The following is a 22,752-nucleotide window of genomic DNA, read 5'->3' as shown; positions in this document are numbered from 1 at the left end:
TGGAATTTAGTTACGTATTAAAATATTTTTGTTAAAACACCTCCAGATTTCCCTGCGATAATCTTAAATGATTTAGGTTCTTTCATTTTATTATGTAGTAAAGCATTTTCTATGTCTTTAAAAAAGCAAGTAAGCCTATTTCTTTTGCCACTACAGTTTTGCCTCACTAGTAGCAGAGATCTGTCATTTGAGAGTCACTGCTGGTCAATGTTAACCCACTCTTAATTACATTTTTCTCTTCTGGGTATCTAAGAGACAACCAAAAGAATTGTGCACATTAATAAAAAATTGCAGCACTAAAGCTATCTATATAAGTAATTAGCCTACTTAAGAGCTGAATGTGTCCCCGATGATGTAGGGTTACTTGTGTGTGGGCTTTTCATTGTGTGTTACTTAGTAAGTCCTATTAGTTCACTAAGTACATGTATCTAAAAATCAATACATGTGTCTAAAAAAGGCAAATATTTAAAGATGAAATGTTTGGTTCAAAATACAAACAAGCTACTTATTTAGATAAGGAAGTAGGACACAAAGAAGGTGGCTTTTCACTTACCTTGGAGAATGAGTTATTAGGTGTGAGTGCCGGTTTGCCACAAGGCTCCACAATGTGATGACCTGAAGGAAGAACAGAAAGAAAAGGATGAGCCACTCAGAACCACATTAGGGACAACAAAATAGTGAAAGAAAACCCATATTTCTGTGCATGTTCTTATTTTTATTAATACACTACGAGAGGTCGTATCACAAAGTGACTTAAAATCAACTAAACGGAATCAAATATTAGAGAAGGGTTTATTCCAAGGACAAAGCCAATTTCTTAAAAGAAAATAGTTTACATAAAAGCTCAGTTTGGGCTAAATGTTTCTAGTGTGAGATACTAAATATAGATTTTCCCAACTAAATGGAAGAGACATTACAGGTGCTGAACTATATAGTCACTGGAAAGATAGCAGGCCCTTTATCTCATTTCACAAAGACTATCAATTTAACACAGGAAAATAAGTATGGATACAACTGGAAAGGACTTTTAGTATATTTATAAACCAAATGTGGATTTTAACTCTTAGACATCAGCACAAAAATTCAATACATATATTAAAAATGATATTGTTTCCCCTACAGTTAAAAATTAGATTCATTATTTCCAGGAGATACCTTATTAAACTGCCAGGAAAAATAATTAAAAAGTATCCAAAAATGAACCACTGGTTCAAAAGACTCATATTGGAAGAGTATAAAGCACAATAGTTTATTATTTGTAATCTCTCCCCCCTGTTCCCCCTGTTCCTCTCTCCCCCTCTGTCCCCAGGCAACCGCTGATTTCCTTTGTCACTACAGATTAATTTGCACTTTTGTACAATCTTGTATAAATTGAATAATACAATATGGATTCTTTTTTTGTCTGGCTTCTTTCATTCAGCATACCTATTTTATTTTAATAATGTTGTTGCATGTATCAACAATCTATTCATTTTTATTGCTGAGTAGTATTCTATTGCTTGGATATATTACAAATGGTTATTCATTCAACAGATTTTAGACATTTGAGTGGTTTCAGATTTTGGTTATTACAAAGAACGCTGCTAAAAAATTCCTATACAAGTTTTTGTGTATGAATATATGCTTTGTTTTCTCTTTAGTAAACAAACAGGAGTGGAACGGCTGGATCGTATGGTGGGCATATGTTTAAATTTTTAAGAAACTGTCAAACTGTTTTCCACAATGGTTGTACCATTTTACATTTTCATCACTACAAGAGAGTTCCTATTATTGATACTATGTGATTTTCAGAATTCATAAAGAAATTAGGTCAGAGAATCCCATAAAGACAGATTACTAGGCAGTTTCTACAAGGGGGCAGGGCACAGCTACCCTCCTCTGCCTGGAAAGTTACAAACAGGAGTCTTCTCAGAGGTCACTAGAAAAATGCTCTCCTGACTGTTCTGTGAGGTAGTTTGACTGTAATGTGAACCAGAACTATTAGAAAGCAGCAAGAAGGACCCTTAAGGCATTCAGATAACAACAGAGAACGAAGATAATCAAACTACAACTGCAATTGGCAGATTTCTTTTAGCTATTTTGGTATTTAGATACTACTGCCTGATAACCTAAAAGTTTAGTTACATAAGACGTACTGGATTTACATTTCAAATACTCTTTAAGTTCAACCACATTCCCCTGTACCTAACATTCTTATATGAATATTATCAATAAAAGCTACATTTACTGAGCTTGATTATGTAAATGAGAGCATGGAGTCAGACATCCTAGGTTTAAATTCTGGCTTGACTATTTATTAACCCTGTAGCTTGGGCAAGTTATCAAACTTTTCTGTGCCTTGGTTTCCCCTTCTATAAAAGGAGGATAATAGTAATACTAGTCTCACAGGGTTGCTGTGAGGATTTAAGCACCTAGAAGAATACTTAGTCCAGAAAAAGCATTAAATTAATGTTTGCTGCCACAACTATTAAGATTACAATTTCTATTACTATGCTAGAATATAAGACAGATACTTTGTTTACTCATTGCTATATTCACAATGCCCAGAACACTGCCTGGCATAGAGAAGAAATTTAGTAACTGTCTGAATAAATTATTATGTGACAATCATTGTAAGTATATTATTGTATTTATGTCTCATTATAACCTTAACAGGTAGATACTATTAATGTTCTTATTTTACTGGTAGAAAATAGAGGCTTAGATACAGATCAAGTAACTTGCTAAGGTTACACAGGACTTACAAACTCAGTTCTATCTGGCTTTAAATGCCATGCTGCTCTACTCTTTCCTATTATGCACAGAATATTAGAGATGCTTTTATTTAAGTGTAATTTTTTCACTCAGATCCTGCAAAACAGTCTGGAGGGGCAATAAAAACATTTTAGTGATAGTATCCAAACTTGCTTTTGGGGAAAAAAACTGTTACCTCTCTATAACTACTTGCTGTCATAAAATGACTTTATCCTTACCATTGGCTTTGGCTGACTTTGGAGCTGAAACAGCAGACCTCTTAGAACTGGGAACCACTGGATGACCATCTCTGTGTTGTTTAAAAAAACAAAACAAAACGCAATTGCAAATTATTTAAGATGTTTGTTTAAATATCCTTCAAGCCATCTGTTAACTATTTAGCCTCAGGAGTTTTATTTTAGATGGGCTTCAGGGGGTCTAGGTACTTCCTGAAGCTGCAGACAAAATTTTATTAGGGTTCATCTATACATGCTTGAGGGAGACATTCTTGACTGAAAAAAGATTAAGAATCACTTCTTTACATAATCTTCTTGGGTTTCAGTTCAATACATCACCATATTTCCCCTCTCATTTAAAACACTGGTAATATTCATGATCTAATAACTTAGTTCACTGTCACTCAGGTGAGAGTTCAAAGATAACTACACTCAGAAGTCACAGATCACTAAGTTTTGCCTATCTAAAGCCCCTGATACGTGTTTTTCTTTGGAATTACTTAAAGTGAAAAATCTAGACAAAATACATATATTCAAAGCATTATAAGAATAGTACCACCCAGCATGAAAAACTGTCAAGGGACAGCATCTTGGAAGAGGATTAGAATGTGATTTTATTGTTGCTAATACTTCAAAGAAAAGGGAGGTTGCCTAAGGTATACAGTGTTGGGAGAGGCAATCAGCCATGGGTCCTAAGCATCCCTGTATGTTCTTGCTGGGTACCTCAGAGATGCAAGGCTCTAACCACTTTTTATCTGGGCCAATTCTCAAGGCTATGTTCATGGTGAGCAAGCTTGAGGAATTATGTAATCTCTCCCCAAACAAAATGCAAGCTTTCTTACAGGCTGCCATAAAGTGGTGGGTTCCCTGGCTCTTCTTACAGTACTCTTCTCCTGTACTATAACCCACTGCATGTACAGAAACCCATGAGGCTCACATATGTCATCTCCATGGGACTTGGAGGACATGGCAACCGACACCAATACCATGCTCATACTGCCTGCTGTGCCTTTAGTAATAAGGTCTTTTGTTTCTGATACAGGAGTTTCATATCTTCTACCAGCATTCATAAAACAATAACTGGCTAGTTTATTAGCTTGCAAATAGGGTAAAATTACAGATACTTTATAGCTCTTGACAGATAATTATCACAAGAATACAACCCTCCATTACTGTTACCCTGTGGACTTTATTTCTTTAATTTTAAAATAAATTTATTTATTTTATTTTTGGCTGCGTTAGGTCTTTGTTGCCGTGTGCAGTCTTTTCTCTATTTGTGGCGAGTGGGTGCTACTCTTCCTTGCGGTGCGCGGGCTTCTCATTGTGGTGGCTTCTCTCGTTGTGGAGCACAGGCTCTAGGCACGTGGACTTCAGTAGTTGCAGCACATAGGCTCAGCAGTTGTGGCGCACGGGCTCAGTTGTTCCGCGGCATGTGGGATCTTCCTGGACCAGGGCTCGAACCCATGTCCCCTGCATTGGCAGGCGGTTTCTTAACCACTGCGCCACCAGGGAAGCCCCCCTGTGGACTTAAAAGAGGGCAGAAATAAAACAACAGAGGAGAGAGAGCTGGAAGAATGAAGGGTAAGGTAACTATGACTGCTATTACTGTATCTTTAGTGACTTCAGCAAAGATAAAAGGAGAAAGAGAAAAGGAAACTGATTTTAGACCTAGGGTAAGGGGTGCTCTAGTGATTTGGAGGCAAAAAATTCATCTAGATCTATGGTTAGCAGAAATGTTTTCATAAAGACATTTTCCAGGTTGTTTGAACACTTTCCTCCTCCACTAATTAACATTCAGGTACACCTATGAAAATAACTGTATGACAATCTAATTTTTAGAAATATTGAGGAAAACCCGTCAGGGGTTATGTTCAAGGGAAAAAGTGTACAATCTAACTTAAAGGTTCAGAAGGAAAAATGGGTTTATGATCAAATGATTTAATTAACAGTTTCTATATTTTGGAAGACATACTATATAAAACTCACCATGTATCGCAGATACAAATGTGAAGTTTTCTCTTATGTAACATAAGACTGTAATCTAGAAAGCCTGGGTTCATGTATATGTGGCAGGCAGAGTAATGGCCCCCCAAAGATGTCTGCATTATAATCCCCAGAACCTTTGAATATGTTACCTTGCATGGCAAAAGGAATTTTGCAGATGTGAGTAAATTAAGGATCTAGAGATGAGGAGGTTATTCTGGATTATCTGGCTGGGCCCAATGTAATCACAGGGGTCCTTATAAGTTAAACAGAGAGGCAGGAATGTCAGAGTCAGAAAGATGTGACGACCAAAGCAAAGCGTGCTGTGATTGCTGGCTTTAAAGATGGCAAAGGGCTATGAGCCAAGGAATATGGGCAATCTCTAAAAGTTGGAAAAGCAAGGAAATGGATTTTCTCCTGGAGCCTATGGAAGGGAGCCTGCCAACACCTTGATTTTAGCACAAAGAATTTGTAGTAATTTAATAGTAGTAAGAAACTAATACATAGGGACTTCCCTGGTGGTCCAGTGGTAAAGAATCCACCTTCCAGTGCAGGTGACACGGGTTCAATCACTGGCTGGGGAACTAAGATCCCACGTGCCGCGGAGCAACTAAGCCCCTGTGCCACAACTACCGAGCTTGCACACCTCAACTAGAGAGCCCACCTGCTGCAAACTACAGAGCCCACGCACCCTGGAGCCTGCACCACAACTAGAGAAGAGAAAACCCGCATGCCACAACTAGAGAAGCCTGCGCACCGCAACAAAGAGCCCATGCACCGCAATGAGCACCTCAACGAGTGCCACAACAAAAAGATCCCACGTGCCGCAATGAAGACTTGACGCAGCCAAATAAATAAATAAATACATTAAAAAAAAGGAAACTAATACATATTTTTTTTCAATTTATTTCCATTATTAAGTGAAAGAAAAGTTGCTATTAGCATTTTTTATAACGTGAAATTGTCATGAGGTATAGTGAATGTGATAGTCTATTTCCCATTGGTTGTAGACATGAGGTTCAGGTAGGACTGACCATGTCCCAGCTCTGGGAATCGGCCAGGACTGGCCTGGGAGAGTCAATATATTCTTATCCCTTTTCCTCATCAGGGCTGGTCTTAATTTAGGTCTAAGGCAATCAGCACACAGCCTTTGCTTTACTACGGTGATTGGTGAGACCTGTTTGAGGATTGCTCTGGATAGTGTGGGATGCAGGTGTGAGGCATGAAAACTGACACAGACATTTGACTACTATGAAGGAAACACATAAATTACTAACCCCCCATTCACTTAGTCTGTGAATTACTAATTCAGGAATATCTTTAAGAAAACCTAGTATCTTTTAATGGCCTGAAATGCATGTGCACACACAAACAAAATCCGTGAATAATTGCAGAGTACCTTGTTGCTTTCAGCACCACTGAAGGAAGTGACATGTCTAATGCTCTCTTAGCTTCTTCCAAAGTCATTCCTTGTGTGCTGACTCCGTTCACATAGTGGATGATGTCTAAGAGCTGGAGATTACCCTCAGTGGCTGCAACTGACCTCGGATTGATGTCACTAACATATACCACTTGATGAAGGCTGTCGTGACCTCCAGATAAGGAAAAACCTTCAGGGAACAGAAAAATATTTGTTTTCTTAGTCTTAACAGTACTTACTTTTAATCTAGCCAAGAAAAATCACACTGCACAAAGCGTGAATTTGCATTACCCAGCTCCTCTTTGTTGCATGTAAATGTAATGTCAGGTAGCAAATGAGGCAGCACTAGCATCCTGGGTAATTCTAGAACTCGGCCAAGAACTAATCTGACTGTCTTGGGCGCAGCTCGGAGTAGATTCACTGCATCTGTGTGAGTCATTTTTGTAACATCTGTATCATTAACCTATAAAAACGAGAATGGGGCAAAGTAGGATTACAATTACTGGAACACAGAAGTTGCCAACAAAATACAGTAATTTCCCTAACTTTTTATATAATTTATTTTAGCCAGTAGGAGATTCACAATGAAGAGTGGTCTCTAGTTTATTGGTAATCCCCACCAAGTAATTATAAATGAAATAATAATGTAAAATACCTAACAAATGTCATTACTTTGCTAATACAGAAAATTTATTTGTATATCAATTTAAGAAACTTTCTCCCCCTGAGACCCAAGATAGCTTGTTTAATGCCTTAACTGAGATTAAGCATTTTCCAAATTATTACTATATAAAGGCCTTTACTTTTAAGAGGTGGAGAAGGAAAATATAAACCAAGCAGAGAAATAGAGTATTATATTAACTCAACCTTCTTGCTTTTCCTTCTTCCGCCCTGGCTTGATCTTTGGCCACATTTGCACAAATAGAGTCTGCTTAAATGTCTCACCTTTATGAGCCGGTCCCCAGGTCTTAGCCTTCCGTCACTTTTGGCTGGATCCTGAATGACATCATGAACATAACAACCAATACTCTGATTGCCTTTGGTTACTGTAAAACCCAGGCTTCCTTTCTCCGACTTAATTAGGGTAATGTGGAGTTCTATCTCCTAAGGGAAGAAAACAGTGATTCTTTTAGGTTGTCTATTTTGCTGTAAAGGCAAAGAGAAAGACAAATATTATTTCCATTGATTAACACAGGAGGACACTAAACCTTAAAAGGTTACTTAACTTGCCCAAGTGAAGAAGCCAGGTTTGTCCAATTCTAGAAAATGCCTCCCTGCCCATGGAAGAGTTGAGTTTAAATTCAACAATTATGTGCTTGTCTAGAGATAGCTGAGACAGAACTTACTCATGCTTCAATTCTTGTATTTTCAGAACAAACAGGGACAAACACCCATGCCAAGAGCAACAAAAGAAAGTTTTCTGGGGGGTAAAAACATGAAGTCTGGGTGACTAAATATCACAACTTGATGTATTTAGTTGTATAATTTTTTTTTTTTTTAAGATTTCAATTGAGACACAAGGTTGCTTACAGCTTACAGGCATGATGACAGACTTCTAAGGAAATCGTTCAAAGATTATTTTCACTCTGTTGCTGAGAATGAAATTGAAGACGTAGATGCTACACACACACACACACGCAATTATAGGAAAATGAAGTATCTGGAAAGATTAACTCCAAAATGTTTATGGTTTTTGAGTGGTGGGATTATAGGTGGTTTTAATCTTTGTTTTCTAATTTTCCTATAATAAATATTTATTACTTAGGTAATAAAAAAAAAAGGTGATTTACTTAGGTAATAAAAAAAAAAAAGGGTGACTTCAAATCAGTGTTAAAGATATTATTCTTGGAAATTTGGCTTCCAAACTGAATTTGTAGCTTTAGAAGTTCTAGGGTTATTAGTAAAGAAAAGGATTCCATTTAGGCACCCATAAAACAGTGTGGAGGAGAATAAAACTACATTCAAACTTGATTAAAAAGTAAACAGGTAACTCATCAGAATTTGGAAAATAACAGGTACTGTGCTAGGTGCTCTACATATGTTATTTCATTTAATCCTCACCACAATACTATGAGGTTACTAGTCTCATTTTAGAGCTAAAACTACTAAGACTCAGAAGGATTAAGTAATTTGTCCATAGGCACCTGCCAAATTGCAGCCAGTCAGTGGTAGAGTCAGGATTTGTACCCAGGTCTTTTTGCCTTTTTCCCTAATTCTCAGCAGAGAAACATACCAGCCAGATATGTTATCTATTTACTGGACATAGATATGAGGCTAATCTAAAAGATAGCCTTTTCCCTAAAGGGAAACTGTGGAGGACTACATTTTACTTGAGAAAATATGGAATTTTCTTCATACAAAGGAAATAACTCACCAGTTCAAAGTCTTCAAGGTGGTTTTCCAAGTCATTTTTCAAAGACGTCAAGCTTTCCTGTCTAGTTGGCTCAGAAGTGTGACATATATGATATTTATCCATTGAATTAGTGGAAGCAGATTCTGACTGAGATTGACAACTCTGCCCAGGAGTTACATCGGGTGGTCGAGGGGAAGGATTACTACAGAGACAAAGTAAGACTATTTTCAAACACATTGCAATGTCAATGTAGTAAGTATGTGCCACAAACAGAAAATGCTCAACAAATATTTATGTTTGCTTTTTATTGAGATCCTAAGCTACTTTTTGTCTGATTCTGGACTATGAATTTATTTCACATCTGTTCTGTGCTAACATTACTGATTCTTATTCTCTGTCCACCTCTTTAAGCTGCATAAATCAGTAAGAAAAGTTAAATAAGTATACTTTTGACTCCTAGTTGTTAATTCAAGGCTGAAGCTAATGTTATCAGAAGCCTAATGTGTGTTTCAACATAAGAAAAAGGACGAAATAAGAAAAGAGTAAGTCTTATTCTTGTAGTTATTTTGGATGACACAATAGGAAAAAAACAAAAAAAACCTTGAACATATAGTTGGACCTGAATATACCCAAAGTTGTAGCTAAACCATAAAATGTCTGAATAACTCTCACAGGTATAGATGTAGTCTTTCCGTTTGTATTCCTCTATGCTTTCACTCATTTCTTCTGTCCCCCTCTTCAGTACTCTTTTATGTCCTACCTTTTGCAAACTCTCTACCCACTTCCTCCCTACCGCTTCCCTTTATATGTCTACTCCTTACTCTTCTATCCCATCATTATCAAAATAGGTCTGTTCTCCTTCTGATAAGTAATATGAATGATGGTGAAATACAAAAAACTTTCTTAATTACTAGTAAATATGCTCAAAAGAGCAGCAAGGCTCATGTCAAATGGGTAGAGAGTGTGCTAACTAAAACTGTGAGACACAATAGCTAGATATCCAATAGAGTCACCTTCTGCCTCACGATTGTGAAGTTCACAGATAGACACATTTCATTCTTAGAGAAATGGAGGTGGTTGCTCTCGTTTCTAACACCAACCAGCTGCTTTGAGGGCTACACATAATATTGACAATACCTGTCCTCAAGTTCTGGTTTATTAGGTGTTTTCTGAGGATAGTAAAACATGGTACAAATGGTATTTTCTTGACTCCTGAGGGCGTCGTGTTGACTTTGTGCCTGTGACACCATGTTGCTTAGAGTCTGATGCAAAGCTGAACTCCAGCTCATATTTGGTATTTTTGCTGGAGCTTTCACTAAGTCATCTTCTCCACTCCCACTACTGTCACTATAACTGTCTCTCCTGGATGGGGACGTGCGTGGTTTCTTGCTTTTGTCAGACATTTCATTTTCATCTGAGCTGGTGCCTTGCTCCACACATGCTGTCTGAAGAGGGTCTTTACTGTTGTTTGGAGGTACTTGTGCTGGAGAGTGCAGTGGGGTCTGTAATGGACACATTTAAAGAGATCAGAGTGTGATAACTTATATTTTCATTTGGTTGAAAATGAACTTGTTAAACATAAGCACTTCCTATTAAAATATTCAATTCATTTTTTTGATAACAAAAGTAATTTATGCTCATTAGAGAAAAAATCATATATAAAAGTAACAACTGTTAATATTGTACAACTTATACTTTCATTCATAATTAGAGTTACAGTATATATTAATATCATACTTTGCATTCTGCTTTCAAAATTTAGGTTTCTACCATGAGTATCTTTTGAGATCCTAAAATATGCTTTGAAAACAACTGCATAAACCGTATAATAATCTTACAGATGGCTATAGCTTTAATTTATTTCAGAATTCTTTTATTGGATACAGAGTTGTTTCTAGCTTTTCACTATAAATAGAAATCTAGAACTTCTTTGTATGTAGATTTTCACCTGAGTTTCTCATTATTTCCTTGTAATTTCCTGTAACAGAAATAGAATTTTCTATGTTCAGCACGTAAGATGTTTTTAAAGGCCTTGTTAAATATTTACAGATTGCTTTCCAGAAAGGTTGTATCAATTTACATACTCAAGAAATTTCCATTCAGTTCTTCCTATCTGGTTCCCCAAATCAATGTAGTCTCTTAAAATGCTATTTATAATGCACCTTACAGAAATGTTACTTTCCCGTTAATGTCCTTATAATACTCCCTCCTTCTCCCGGATATAAGGGTTAAAGTTTCTGGGGCCAGACACTCCTGCCTTTCATACACAGGGATCATGTTCACTGGTAACAGAACACTATTTTAAGTAGACAGGCCAGAGGCTGTCTTTCAATTAGATTATTATTCATCTATGTATGGATTCCCACCTATCAGTATGCAATGTATAAATAACCATCAAAATAGATTTTGGATCCTTTAGCTATTCCTTAACATAAGAAAGGAAATGGACAAATATATTGCCTACTATGTGATTTCTAGTATTAAAATTTAAGGCAAAAAATCTTAAATAATTCTCATTTTCATCCAAACTAGCTCAGAATGAGGATTACATTTCCAAATTTGGTTCAATGAAGAAATGGACAAAACGTTTTTGTAACCATTGTTTTGTTTTTTTCTATTTATGTTTGGAAAATAAATTCCTAAAATCCTAGAATCCTAGAATCTTCGAATTGGAAGGGAGAGAAGAGAAAGTGAACTAAATTACTTTATATTACAAACATAGATTACACTCAAGAGATTATGTGACCCACACAAGATAATACTCCTAGCTAAAGAAGTAACTAGGATGAAACCCAGGAGATCAAACTATGATGAAACCACTACAACTGAATTAATCATTCAATTGATACTCTGTAAATACAGAAATTACTTTTCCTAAGTCTCACCAAAGGAGCAGGGTCGATTTCTGGTAGCACACCAGGTGGTGGTCTACAGAGAAGCAAGGATACTTCTGGAGATGTTCCCCTGAGAGCGGATATGACTTCCTGTGGGTACCATGAGTGAGAAATGAAGATACAGTTAAACCAGCATTATGAAATCATTCTGAAAAGCCAATCCAACTCATCAAAAATGCTGCACTCCACATGCTTGGGGCTCACCTGCTGAGACAGTCCTTTCAAAGAGGCTCCATTCACTTTCAAGATAACATCTCCCACATCAATTTGTCCACTTTCTGCTGCTGGCTGTCCCGGAAAGAGCTTTTTAACCCTTACTATGCTGACGTTCATTTGCTCGGGTATAAGATTATCTTCTCGAGAAAAACTGAACCCTAGGCCTGAGCTATTTTTAAACAATTTCACCTCAAATGTATTCTCTGGAGAAAAAAAATATAAAGAAAGTAAATATTCTTAACAGGCTGTGTATACATATGAACATATAAACATATATACTTTTAGATACATTTTAAAAAGCCCATTTCCACCATATTTACAGCTTTATATGCAATTATTGTATGCTTATTCTATATTTAAATCCTATTTCACACTCTCTATTATTAAGAAAACTTAAGCTGCATGAACTAATATGCTGTTTGAACAGAAAAGTGGGTTCTGAAATAAGGGTTCTGAAAATGAAATTATGTTTTAATTCCATATGTTTTATAGAACTGTACAATGACAGAGAAAAAGAGGGAAAAAAACAAGAAAGGAGAAGAATAAGAGAAATTCAGGTATACAGTGGGAAAGAGATGGTAAGAAGAGCAAAACAAATGATAGAGAAGGGTTAAGGGCAAGTGAGGTGACCTTCTATTATTTAGGTGAGGTACAATTTAATCCAGTAAACTGCAAAGCATTGTGATAAAATTCTCATCAACAAAAGAAATTAAAAGAACAATAACCCGGAAAGCATGAAAAACATATTTAGAGAAAGAGTAATGGAAGAAATAAAGAACATAAGGCAGTGAGATTAAGTGGATACACTAATTTTATTTTCATAATCAGGAAAAATAATATAGGTTGGGCTAATATTTTCTTTTTATTTTGGAGACTAATTCAGAGTTGCTAACATTTGTATAATCAAAGAAAAATTTTAAATAAAGACAAAACAATGACTATATACCACCACCACCATTTATAAAGGACGTTTATAACCTCAAAAGGAAGATAGATGGACTCAGAGGGCACTTCCGTATTATGAACACATTTAGCCTTATGAAAAACTCACTGCCACATCAGTCTTAATTTCCTTATTTTACTTCCAATTAGTGGTATGTCCAAAGGCTAGCAAAGTTTGTAAGAAAAACCAGTATCTGGGAACTGTTAGTGAATTTCTGCCCAGGCTTAGCTTCATAAGTCCATACAATTAAACAGAAATATAAAAAATGTTTAAGAGTCAAGTTTTCACATGGGTTTGAAACCATTCTCAGCAATTATTTATATTTATCTTTTTCCTATACAAATTTTATTTTGAATTTTACAACTATTTAAGGCACTATTAAATGACCATAATTTGTTTTGTGCATGATTTCATTATCCAAAGCCTTTCAGACTTCAACAGCTACAAACATGTCTTTTTTTTTTTTTTTAGTTTAGTATAGTGCTGCATCAGATTATTATTTACACTTGACAAGAATAAATAAAGAGACCCAGGTATGAACTGTGATCCAACATGTAAAAATCAAATTTTAAATAATCCAGGAATAAGTTTAATGTGAGGTGACAGTCTCCCAAGGTCTGACCTTCAGTAACAAAGCTGTAGTCTTTGACGTGAGTCATTTTCTTCATCATTTTTTCTGGGGCTTGACCTTGGGCATCTGGATCTGAGAGGGTACACTGTGGGGTTACAGGGACATGTTCTTTGGATGCTGGAGACTGTCCCTTTTCTAACAACAGATGAACCACCTGGACAAAGAGAACAGTACTTCATTAACTAAGAAGAAAGTTTTATAAGAAAGTAGTAAGTTTTCAGGACTTTGTATAGTTGATGGTATAAAATCATTTAAAGTAACTACCTGGTCTACCAAAATACAAGTAGAGGGAGAGAAAAATAGAGGGAAAAATAGAGGGAAAAAGCAAGGGACTGAAAATTTCAAAATCAAGGTTTTGAAAACTGTATAAAAAGATAAACTATTAGAAAGAAAAAAATTCCATTATAAAAATAATATAAACATCTTATAGAAAATTCAGGTATTAAAATAAAATCACCACTAACCTAATAATATAAAGACCTTTATAAATAATTTGGTAAACTCCCTGACTCAAAATGTATTAGACCAATGTGAATTTCGCCTCTGGGCTGAAATAACCAGAAGTGAAAATCACTAGATATTTGTAGCTGTTTATGAAAAAAATTTTAATGCAATCTGCCTCCTTCCTCCTGTCAGATCTCGGGTAATATAAGGGCTAAATGTGATAGAGAAAGCCAGCTTCCTAAATAAAAATCCTCATCATAATACTTGCTTCCCAGTTTGGAAGGAAAAATACAAGCATGTTTACACGAATCAGGCTTTGTTTCTTGACTAATAAATTTGGAGATCTCAGTGAAATTAGTATTATTCACACATTATTATGTTCTATGGTATCTAGAAAAGGTTGGTATAATGATCTATTACCTGTCCTGTATTTCTCAGTGTCTCCACAGCTTGCTTATGAGTAGCTCCTTCCAGACTAACTCCATTGACAGCTAGGACACGATCACCTACAAATTAGGCAGTAATGTTGAAAGAAGTAAATCATAAAATAAAGATTCTACATGTTCTTTAATACCTTATGGTCTCGTTTTGTACTAATTTGCTTAAGGAAAGACAGACAAATTCTGGACAAAACTGTGTCACACAGTTTCTTTAACACGTTCTTAATTCCTTTCTCAATTCTATGGCTAATCATTTTAGAACAGGATATTGTATATATTATAAAATCAGTTTAAATTAGGGAAAAAAGATAAACTGAACTACAAATGTAGAGAGACTGGAGGGAACTAACCTAGTTAGTTCTTATTAGAAATGCAGATGTCAGTGTTTTTGCAAGGGCACTATCCGTTTCCCAATCTCTGGCAATTTGCTTCTTAGAAAGTATCAATACAAAACATGAACTAAAACACTGTCGAGATATTTTCTGATACGAGAGAATAAGCTTAAAATAAGAGTTTTTGGCCCACCTCCTAGAGTAATGAAATTAAAAACAAAAATAAATAAATGGGACCTAATTAAACTTAAAAGCTTTTGCACAGCAGAGGAAACCATAAACAAGACCAAAAGACAACCCTCAGAATGGGAGAAAATATTTTCAAACAAAGCAACTGACAAAGGATTAATCTCCAAAATATACAAGCAGCTCATGCAGCTCAACATCAAAAAAACAAACAACCCAATCCAAAAATGGACGGAAGACCTAAACAGACATTTCTCCAAAGAAGACACACAGATTGCCAACAAACACATGAAAAGATGCTCAACATCATTAATTATTAGAGAAATGAAAATCAAAACCACAATGAGGTATCACCTTACAATGGTCAGAATAGCCATCAACAAAAAATCTACAAGCAATAAATGCTGGAGAGGGTGTGGAGAAAAGGGAACCCTATTGCACTGTTGGTGGGAATGTCATTGGTACAGCTGCTTTGGAGAACAGTAAGGAGATTCCTTAAAGAACAAAAATAGAACTACCATACGACCCAGCAATCCCACTACTGGGCATATACCCTGAGAAAACCATAATGCAAAAAGTCATGTACCACAATGTTCACTGCAGCTCTATTTACAATAGCCAGGACATGGAAGCAACCTAAGTGTCCATCAACAGATGAATGGGTAAAGAAGATGTGGCACATATATACAGTGGAATATTACTCAGCTATAAAAAGAAACAAAATTGAGTTATTAGTAGTGAGGTGGATGGACCTATATATGGAATCTAAAAAAAAAAAAAAAAAGGTTCTGAAGAACCTAGGGGCAGGACAGGAATAAAGACGCAGACGTAGAGAATGGACTTGAGGACACGGGGAAGGGGAAGGGCAAGCTGGGACGAAGTGAGAGAGCGGCATGGACACATATACACTACCAAATGTAAAATAGATAGCTAGTGGGAAGCAGCTGCATAGCATAGCGAGATCAGCTCGGTGCTTTGTGACCATCTAGAGGGGTGGGATAGGGAGAGTGGGAGGGAGATGCAAGAGGAAGGGGATATGGGGATATATGTATACGTATAGCTGATTCACTTTGTTATACAGCAAAAACTAACACACTACTGTAAAGCAATTATACTCCTATAAAGATGTTAAAAAAAAACCCAACAAAAAACAAAAACTAAAAATAGAACTACTATATGAACCAGCAATCCCACTACTGGGCATATACCCTGAGAAAAACATAATTCAAAAAGATACATGTACCCCAATTTTCACTGCAGCACTATTTACAATAGCCAGGACATGGAAGCAAGCTAAATGTCCATCGACGGATGAATGGATAAAGAAGATGTGGTACATATATCCATGGAATATTACTCAGCCATAAAAAGGAACGAAACTGGGTCATTTGTAGTGATTTGGATGAACCTAGAGTCAGTCTGTCATACAGAGTGAAGTAAGTCAGAAAGAGAAAAACAAATATCATATATTAACACATATATATGGAATCTAGAAAAATGGTACTGATGAACCTATTTGCAGGGCAGGAAAAGAGACAGACGTAGAGAACGGACTTGTGGACACAGTGCGGGGAAGGGAGGGTGGGACGAATTGAGAGAGTAGCACTGACATATATACACTACCATGTGTAAAACAGATAGCTAGTGCGAAGCTGCTGCTATAGCTCTGTATAGCACAGGGAGCTCAGCTCGGTGCTCTGTGATGACCTAGAGGGGTGGGATACGGGCGGGGGTGGGGGTTGGTGGTGGGAGGGAGGCTCAAGAGGGAGGGGATATATGTATACATGTAGCTGATTCACTTTGTTCTACAGCAGAAACTAACACAACATTGTAAAGCAATTATACTCCAAAAAAAAAAATTTTTTTTTGGAATTATATCAAGGAGATTTTAATGCCGTAGTCTTAAAATAATTGATATGTTCTTATTTCATATTATGAATAATTTGAACGTCTGTATCAACTTTCCAATTTCTTCTTTATTTGTTGAAGTGATAATCCTATATGTAATTCCCATACACACAAACACTCTACCTTTGTGAATTCTGCCATCGGACTCCGCTGCTCCCTTGGGAATAACAGCTTTCACATAAATGCCACCATGTCTGACACTGGTATTCACACCTCCCTAAGCCGAAAAAGACAAACAAAATAGCATTTTGTAATACGAAAAATTTCCCACTCTATCTTTCAAATCTGAGACATAGAAAGCATTCAATGCATCGGCCAAAGCAACAGCATCACATCAGCACGTGCAATGACTTCAATACCCAAGAATATTTCTAGTAAGTTTTCCAAATGTTAAAGCAGTTACTTTTTTAGAAAAATTCTTTATTCAGAAAATAACAACATGCCAGATCTTGACTGTATGAGGAGTTGCTCTTCCTTTTATAAGTCTATACCATGCATTACCCACAAGCAGCAAGCAAAAATCCATCCATGCAAAATTAGTGTGAGACTATAACTGTCAGAAAAAACAGCATATAGAATAATATACTTCAGATCATATTTGCTAATCTGAAAGCAAATCTCATGAATCAAGGGAAAATTTTCTTTTCATTTTAAAAGGTGTTGGTATAGAAGTTTTGTTACAGTGTAGATGAGATCTAATGAGTAGATTCTCCATCTCTTGTGGATATTTAGCTTTTATTTCCCTTCACAATAGGAAGATAATAAAATTCCAAAGAAGTTACGAACAAGGGGGAAAGGGTTACAGTATTGTTAAAACTGAAAGAAAAGTGGGTTTTCTTTTTGATCTCTATATGTTAAGCATGCTATTTCTACCTTACTTCTAAATGGCTTTTCATAACTAACAATATCCTTCAAATGCCATAAATGATAATGTTACACTTAGGGTACAGTGTATTCATTAATAGAATTCTAAAGTAATTTCATCAAATAGCCTATGCTCATATTTTAACTACTTTAAAAGTACTACATATATTCTTGGGAACTTCTAATATTAAGATACTAATCATAATTACATGTTAAGATGTATTATGAAGTGAAAGGCCATATAAATATTTATTAGACTTTAATTATTTATAATGTAGGTTAAAATGTATTATTCCACGCTAATGCAGAAGACGTCAAATGTATACAAAACATACTTATTAATTTTATATTTTTCAAGTCTGGTATTCAGATTAAGCAAGTATGAGATCTATGGGGGAAAACAGCATTTGTCTATTTCTTTTAAACCACAGGAAAAAGTGAGTAGCACACTCAAGTTTTTTAAAAGAAGTCTTAAGATATAATTACATTTTTAATTTTGGAAATATTTGACAAGTTTCCCTTTTGAAGCAAAATAATTCAATTAGTAAATTGACATACAATAGGCTGCTGGAAATGGAGAAGAGAAAACATTTGAAAACCTTGTCAAACAGTACCGTGACACTTATCCCCAAGCTGTTTTCATTTTTAGCCAGTTCAACCTCAAAGATATCTCCAGGTTTAGGAGGTGATGAAGGAAAAGTTTTAAAATTCATTTTGTTGGATGTATTCATTGAGGAGGAACATTCCTTAACAAAGAAAAACAAAAGGATTTCTTGTTAGAGTCAAACTGCATTATTAATGGAAGATCAATATGTGTTGTTTTTAAAAATTAAGAAAAAGTAAGATATTAAGGGACAGAGTAGATCTGAAGATCATGAAGTTTGGAAGAGATCCTAGGGATCATCTAATCCAATGCCTTCATAGTTTATGGTTGAGGAAATTGAGGTCTAGAGATTAAAGGGCTTTCTTCAGGTCAAACAGATATGGCAGAGGGAAGCCCAGAACCCACTTCAAACCTGGCTTTTACATAATCCTTATCCAATGTTTTTTATACACTCAAATTTAGAAAGTATTTCCATTTCATTTAAAAAACAATACATATCAAGCAGTAGCTTTTAACTTGGGCCTTTAAGATGAGTAGGCCTCATGTTTACTTTGCTAATGTTTACAAATCCACTATAAACAGACACAACAGCTAAGCCCAGTTGATAAGGACATAACTCTCTTACGAGGAATGTTAGAGACATTAAGAGGAATGTTTTTCAGTGAACAAAGGGCTTAAGGTTCTTTTCTGAACCCGCTTGTGAATATGAGTATAAATTTATATCATTTCTAAAATTTCTAGGAAATGAACAATTTTCTATATTGTTGCTCTTATTATCGTACATTCAGAACTTCAGAATAATTTAGGCTATCAATAGTAAAGTCAACTGTCCATTATATGAACTATTTAGGAACAATTTTTTCAGATATTAAATTCTCTTATTAATATAAATATCAAGAGATAAACAATTTATAGAAAACAATCATAATCTGATTATTCATTCCTTTGTGTAATCACGTAGCAAGTTCCCAGAATGACAGCCATTTTGGAGTTAGTATTCAAAGTTGCTAATTTCTCTGCAAGTTAGCATCAAATGCAGTAGCAGTTAGTAGCGTAATATATAAACTATTTCTCCTTTCCAGAACAATGTACTCAGTTTACAGTAGATTATTCTGCTCCGCAATATATTTGCTGTTGTTTGCTTTGTTAAGTGAAAAAAACAAAGATTCAAATTAAACAATGCCTTTTTTGGCGTTTGATGATCCTGACTGCTGGAATAAGTGGCTTCATCCATGTCTGAATCTCCACGGTCAGAGTAATCTGTTGCATCATAAATGCCTGCTTTTTTAGCTTTGCTTTGGTTACTGTCAGTAGAAGTCCCTTTTTTCTCAATGGCTTTGGATATCACAGATGGGGAAGGGCTGCCGTGCTGTGATTCCTGCCTGCTTCGGTCACCTACATGGCTGACAAAGAAACCATTGACCTGGCTCTGGGACAAGCTGGCACTCTCAGTCCTGGAATCTTGAGAACTCAGGCTTCCCTCCCGCAGGCCCCCAGACAGCCCAAATGAGCTATCTGAGATGTGCTTTGGGGTGCCACGTGGCCAGCAGTGATCCTCAGAAGAATTTACAGCACTGTCTTGCATGTAGGAAGCTTTCTTCATGTAGTTTTTCATGCCAATGCCAATGTGCACAGGAGTAGAAGGCACTGAAAAGTCAAAATTCGTCAATGAGGATAACAGGTTAGTGACACATGTTTGTGCTTACATACATGCACAATGTTCCCTGGTAATTGTTGGGAGGATTTTACACAGGATAACACATGTACGACACCTGAGCCAGGGCTTGGAACCATGACAAGGACTCAACAAATGTAGCAGATGCTTTCTGTTTCCTTTGCTTCCTCTTTGGGTCTCTCTTTCCGCAGCTTCTATGGAAACGTGGACCCCCTTTGCCTTAACTCCTCATTTCCATTCTCCAAGCCCTATTTCTAGTGAGTCTCCCCTGTGAAGACTTTCTCAATTCCCTAACTAGAGATAACTTGAGTCTCCAAAAATCCTTGATCCTTATTTAATGGTTATATATTTACTTGTTTTATATCGTCCTATCAGACTGCATTTTTTGGACTCCAAGTAATTATCAAGGAAGGCAACTCCAAATTCCTTACATACATAGTTCTTTCAAAAAGCCACTTAGGAAAGCTTTCCTAAGACACAATCCACAGGTGACATGCGTAAAAGAATTACAGATGCGAGTTCATTAGAAATGAAAAGTCTTACATGGCAAGCGAAATCAAGGAAAACTTAAATAATATACAAAGAATTCCTAAAAGTCAGTAAGAAGTATACAGTGTTAAGCAGTGAGACAGAATCTGCCCCTGAACTCTGAGCCCTTCCCACTGCTCACTGCACGTGCTGTGTGTGCTGCTTTCTAACGTTGCCCCACCACTTGATCCTCGTGACCACTCTGTGCAAGACAGACAAGGCAGGGCCAGGTCACTGTATCTGCTTTAAAGAAAGAAAAACAACCATAGCTCAAGAGGACTTAAGTCATACAGCTAATAAGTGGCTCAGGTATGGCTTAAACTCAAGTCATCTGATCTTTGTCAAGTGCCTTTTTTGTCACAGCATGCTAATGGCAGGGATTATGAGACAAAATGATATGGTCTTGCTTCTACATTTCTGGCGTGTTGGTATCCTTTTCCTTTTATAATCGGGTTCACGACAGGACTTCATAGGTAACTGTTATATAACTATATTAATTAGGCAATGATTAAGAATTTTACTTCTGATTTGGCCTAAGAAGTGATGGAACACACCGAGTACTCAGAATTTAATTAAGTGATATTGATTTTGCACAACAAATCCATTTTTATGCATGTATTACTAAAGAGGAATAAGACAGAACATCTTAGAAGTGATGAATGAAAAAGTTATACTGATGCATAAAATTAAAGCAATCAGAACTACACATATTAAATTTCCAGAAAGGAAATAAGTTTAAATCTAATTTATTGTTCAAGGTATTGAAATTTTTGTGGAAAATGAAACAGAACACACAGCTAAGAGACATTCAGAACATTACCTTTGGATATCTTTTCTTTTGGCTGAGAGATAACAAGTGTCACGTCTTCAGGTGCATTTTGCAAAATTTCAATTGCAGCATGGTGGCTGACCCCCTCCAGACTCACACTATTCACAGATATCAAACGGTCTCCTGTAAAAAGAGACAATCCAATATTTTCTATATCAAAGAGAAATTCATGCTAAATCTTAGAAATGTTACCTGCCCCTCATTATTTTTGTTTTGCCCAAGTTCTACTTTTGCCATCTGTGCAAATTCATGCCTGTCAGTTAAGTACTTAGGACATTACCTAAATTACCTAAAAATAAATACCTGGCTTTAAGCATCCATCCAAGTCAGCTGGTCCTCCAGGGGTGATTGAACTAATAAATATACCTAGATCCAGTCTTCCCATCTTTTCTCCACCAATAATTTGAAATCCTGTGAAATAGCACATTTTAAAAAGATCTTCATGGGGAGGGGCAAGATAGGGAGGGGTAGGGGATTAAGAGGTACGAACTACTATGTATAAAATAAATAAGCTACAAGAATATATTATATAGCACAGGAATATAGCCAATATTTTATAATAACTATAAATGGAGTATAACCTTTAAAAATTGTGAATCACTATGTTGTACACCTGAAACTTACATGATATTATAAATCAACTATATCTCAATAAAAAATAAATAGAAATAAAAATAAAAGGATCTTCATGATACTGGTGCTTTCAAGGACTAATGGTTAGCCTGCGTGACAAATAGAAGTGTAGAGTCTCATATCAAATATGATTTAATAGGTAACACATGTGAGATGGGACTTAAATTTGGTGGAAATATTGCTTGTAAGCATTTCATCTTTGACATTTCCTGACTGGGCAGGTTGGGTAAAGGGGATGCAGGTAGGCAGAAGTGGGCTGGGGCCTCAATGCCAATGCTATGCAACTGACTTTTTCTCTTTGAATTTCACAGATCTTTAAGAATCTCAGTGACTTACCTAAGCCATACTTTGTATCTTTTTTCAGGTTAACCAGGGTGATCTCCCTTTCTGGTGAAGATACCATGCTCCATCTTTTGTGTAGCACATCTATTGGAAATGTACAATTTTAAGATAAAATAAACATAACATGCTTGGGTATTGAGACTGCTTGTTCTAATTTAAATAAAGCTCACTAACAGATTGCTCAGTCACTTTAAAATCATATTTTAAATAATATACCATTATCTTATATGTTGATAGTGAGTTATAGTTTACCAAATGATTATGTTATCACATTTATTCCTTATAAATGGTTCCCTGTGAAATAAGTATTGATATATTTCAGTTACAAATGCATAAATAGATCTCAAGAGGTTAAATGATTTGAGCAGGTTTAATCAGCTAGTACAGGCAAGAGGTGAACCTTAAACTTAGGTTGTCAGACTTCATGTCTTTCTGTTATATGACAGCTGACTTCCTGAATTTGATAATGCTCAATATGTTAAGAATTTCCCACTAATAAGTGGTTGGCATTTCTACTTATAATGTGTAAAACATTCATGTAAGTTCTAGGGTAAAAGA

At 36.0% G+C, this 22,752-nt stretch overlaps 1 protein-coding gene across 8 annotated transcripts in view; it reads right to left on the bottom strand.

Moving 5' to 3' along the window:
* Nucleotides 1-22,752, bottom strand: part of PTPN13 (protein tyrosine phosphatase non-receptor type 13) — a 224,735-nt gene that overhangs the window by 34,375 nt on the left and 167,608 nt on the right. For 6 of the 8 annotated variants that reach the window (XM_082463219.1, XM_082463217.1, XM_082463218.1 and 3 more), the window contains 16 exons: nt 22,189-22,278; nt 21,523-21,630; nt 21,211-21,342; nt 19,371-19,834; nt 16,843-16,936; nt 14,274-14,359; nt 13,401-13,563; nt 11,824-12,038; nt 11,611-11,709; nt 9,863-10,227; nt 8,747-8,927; nt 7,318-7,476; nt 6,664-6,835; nt 6,352-6,562; nt 2,973-3,043; nt 554-615 (listed from right to left, as the gene is read on the bottom strand). In XM_082463219.1, coding sequence (XP_082319345.1) covers nt 554-615; nt 2,973-3,043; nt 6,352-6,562; nt 6,664-6,835; nt 7,318-7,476; nt 8,747-8,927; nt 9,863-10,227; nt 11,611-11,709; nt 11,824-12,038; nt 13,401-13,563; nt 14,274-14,359; nt 16,843-16,936; nt 19,371-19,834; nt 21,211-21,342; nt 21,523-21,630; nt 22,189-22,278 — 2,672 coding nt within the window. Of the gene's footprint in view, nt 1-553; nt 616-2,972; nt 3,044-6,351; nt 6,563-6,663; nt 6,836-7,317; nt 7,477-8,746; nt 8,928-9,862; nt 10,228-11,610; nt 11,710-11,823; nt 12,039-13,400; nt 13,564-14,273; nt 14,360-16,842; nt 16,937-18,197; nt 18,330-19,370; nt 19,835-21,210; nt 21,343-21,522; nt 21,631-22,188; nt 22,279-22,752 lie in introns of all 8 variants that reach the window. The other 2 variants (XM_082463223.1, XM_082463220.1) reach the window with 2 other exon arrangements.

This window comes from Balaenoptera physalus, assembly GCF_965194825.1.
Source record: "Balaenoptera physalus genome assembly, chromosome: 5".
Classification (NCBI taxonomy): Eukaryota; Metazoa; Chordata; class Mammalia; order Artiodactyla; family Balaenopteridae; genus Balaenoptera; species Balaenoptera physalus.
The sequence above is the reverse complement of the archived record's forward strand: the minus strand, read 5'-3'. Positions and strand labels throughout refer to the sequence as shown.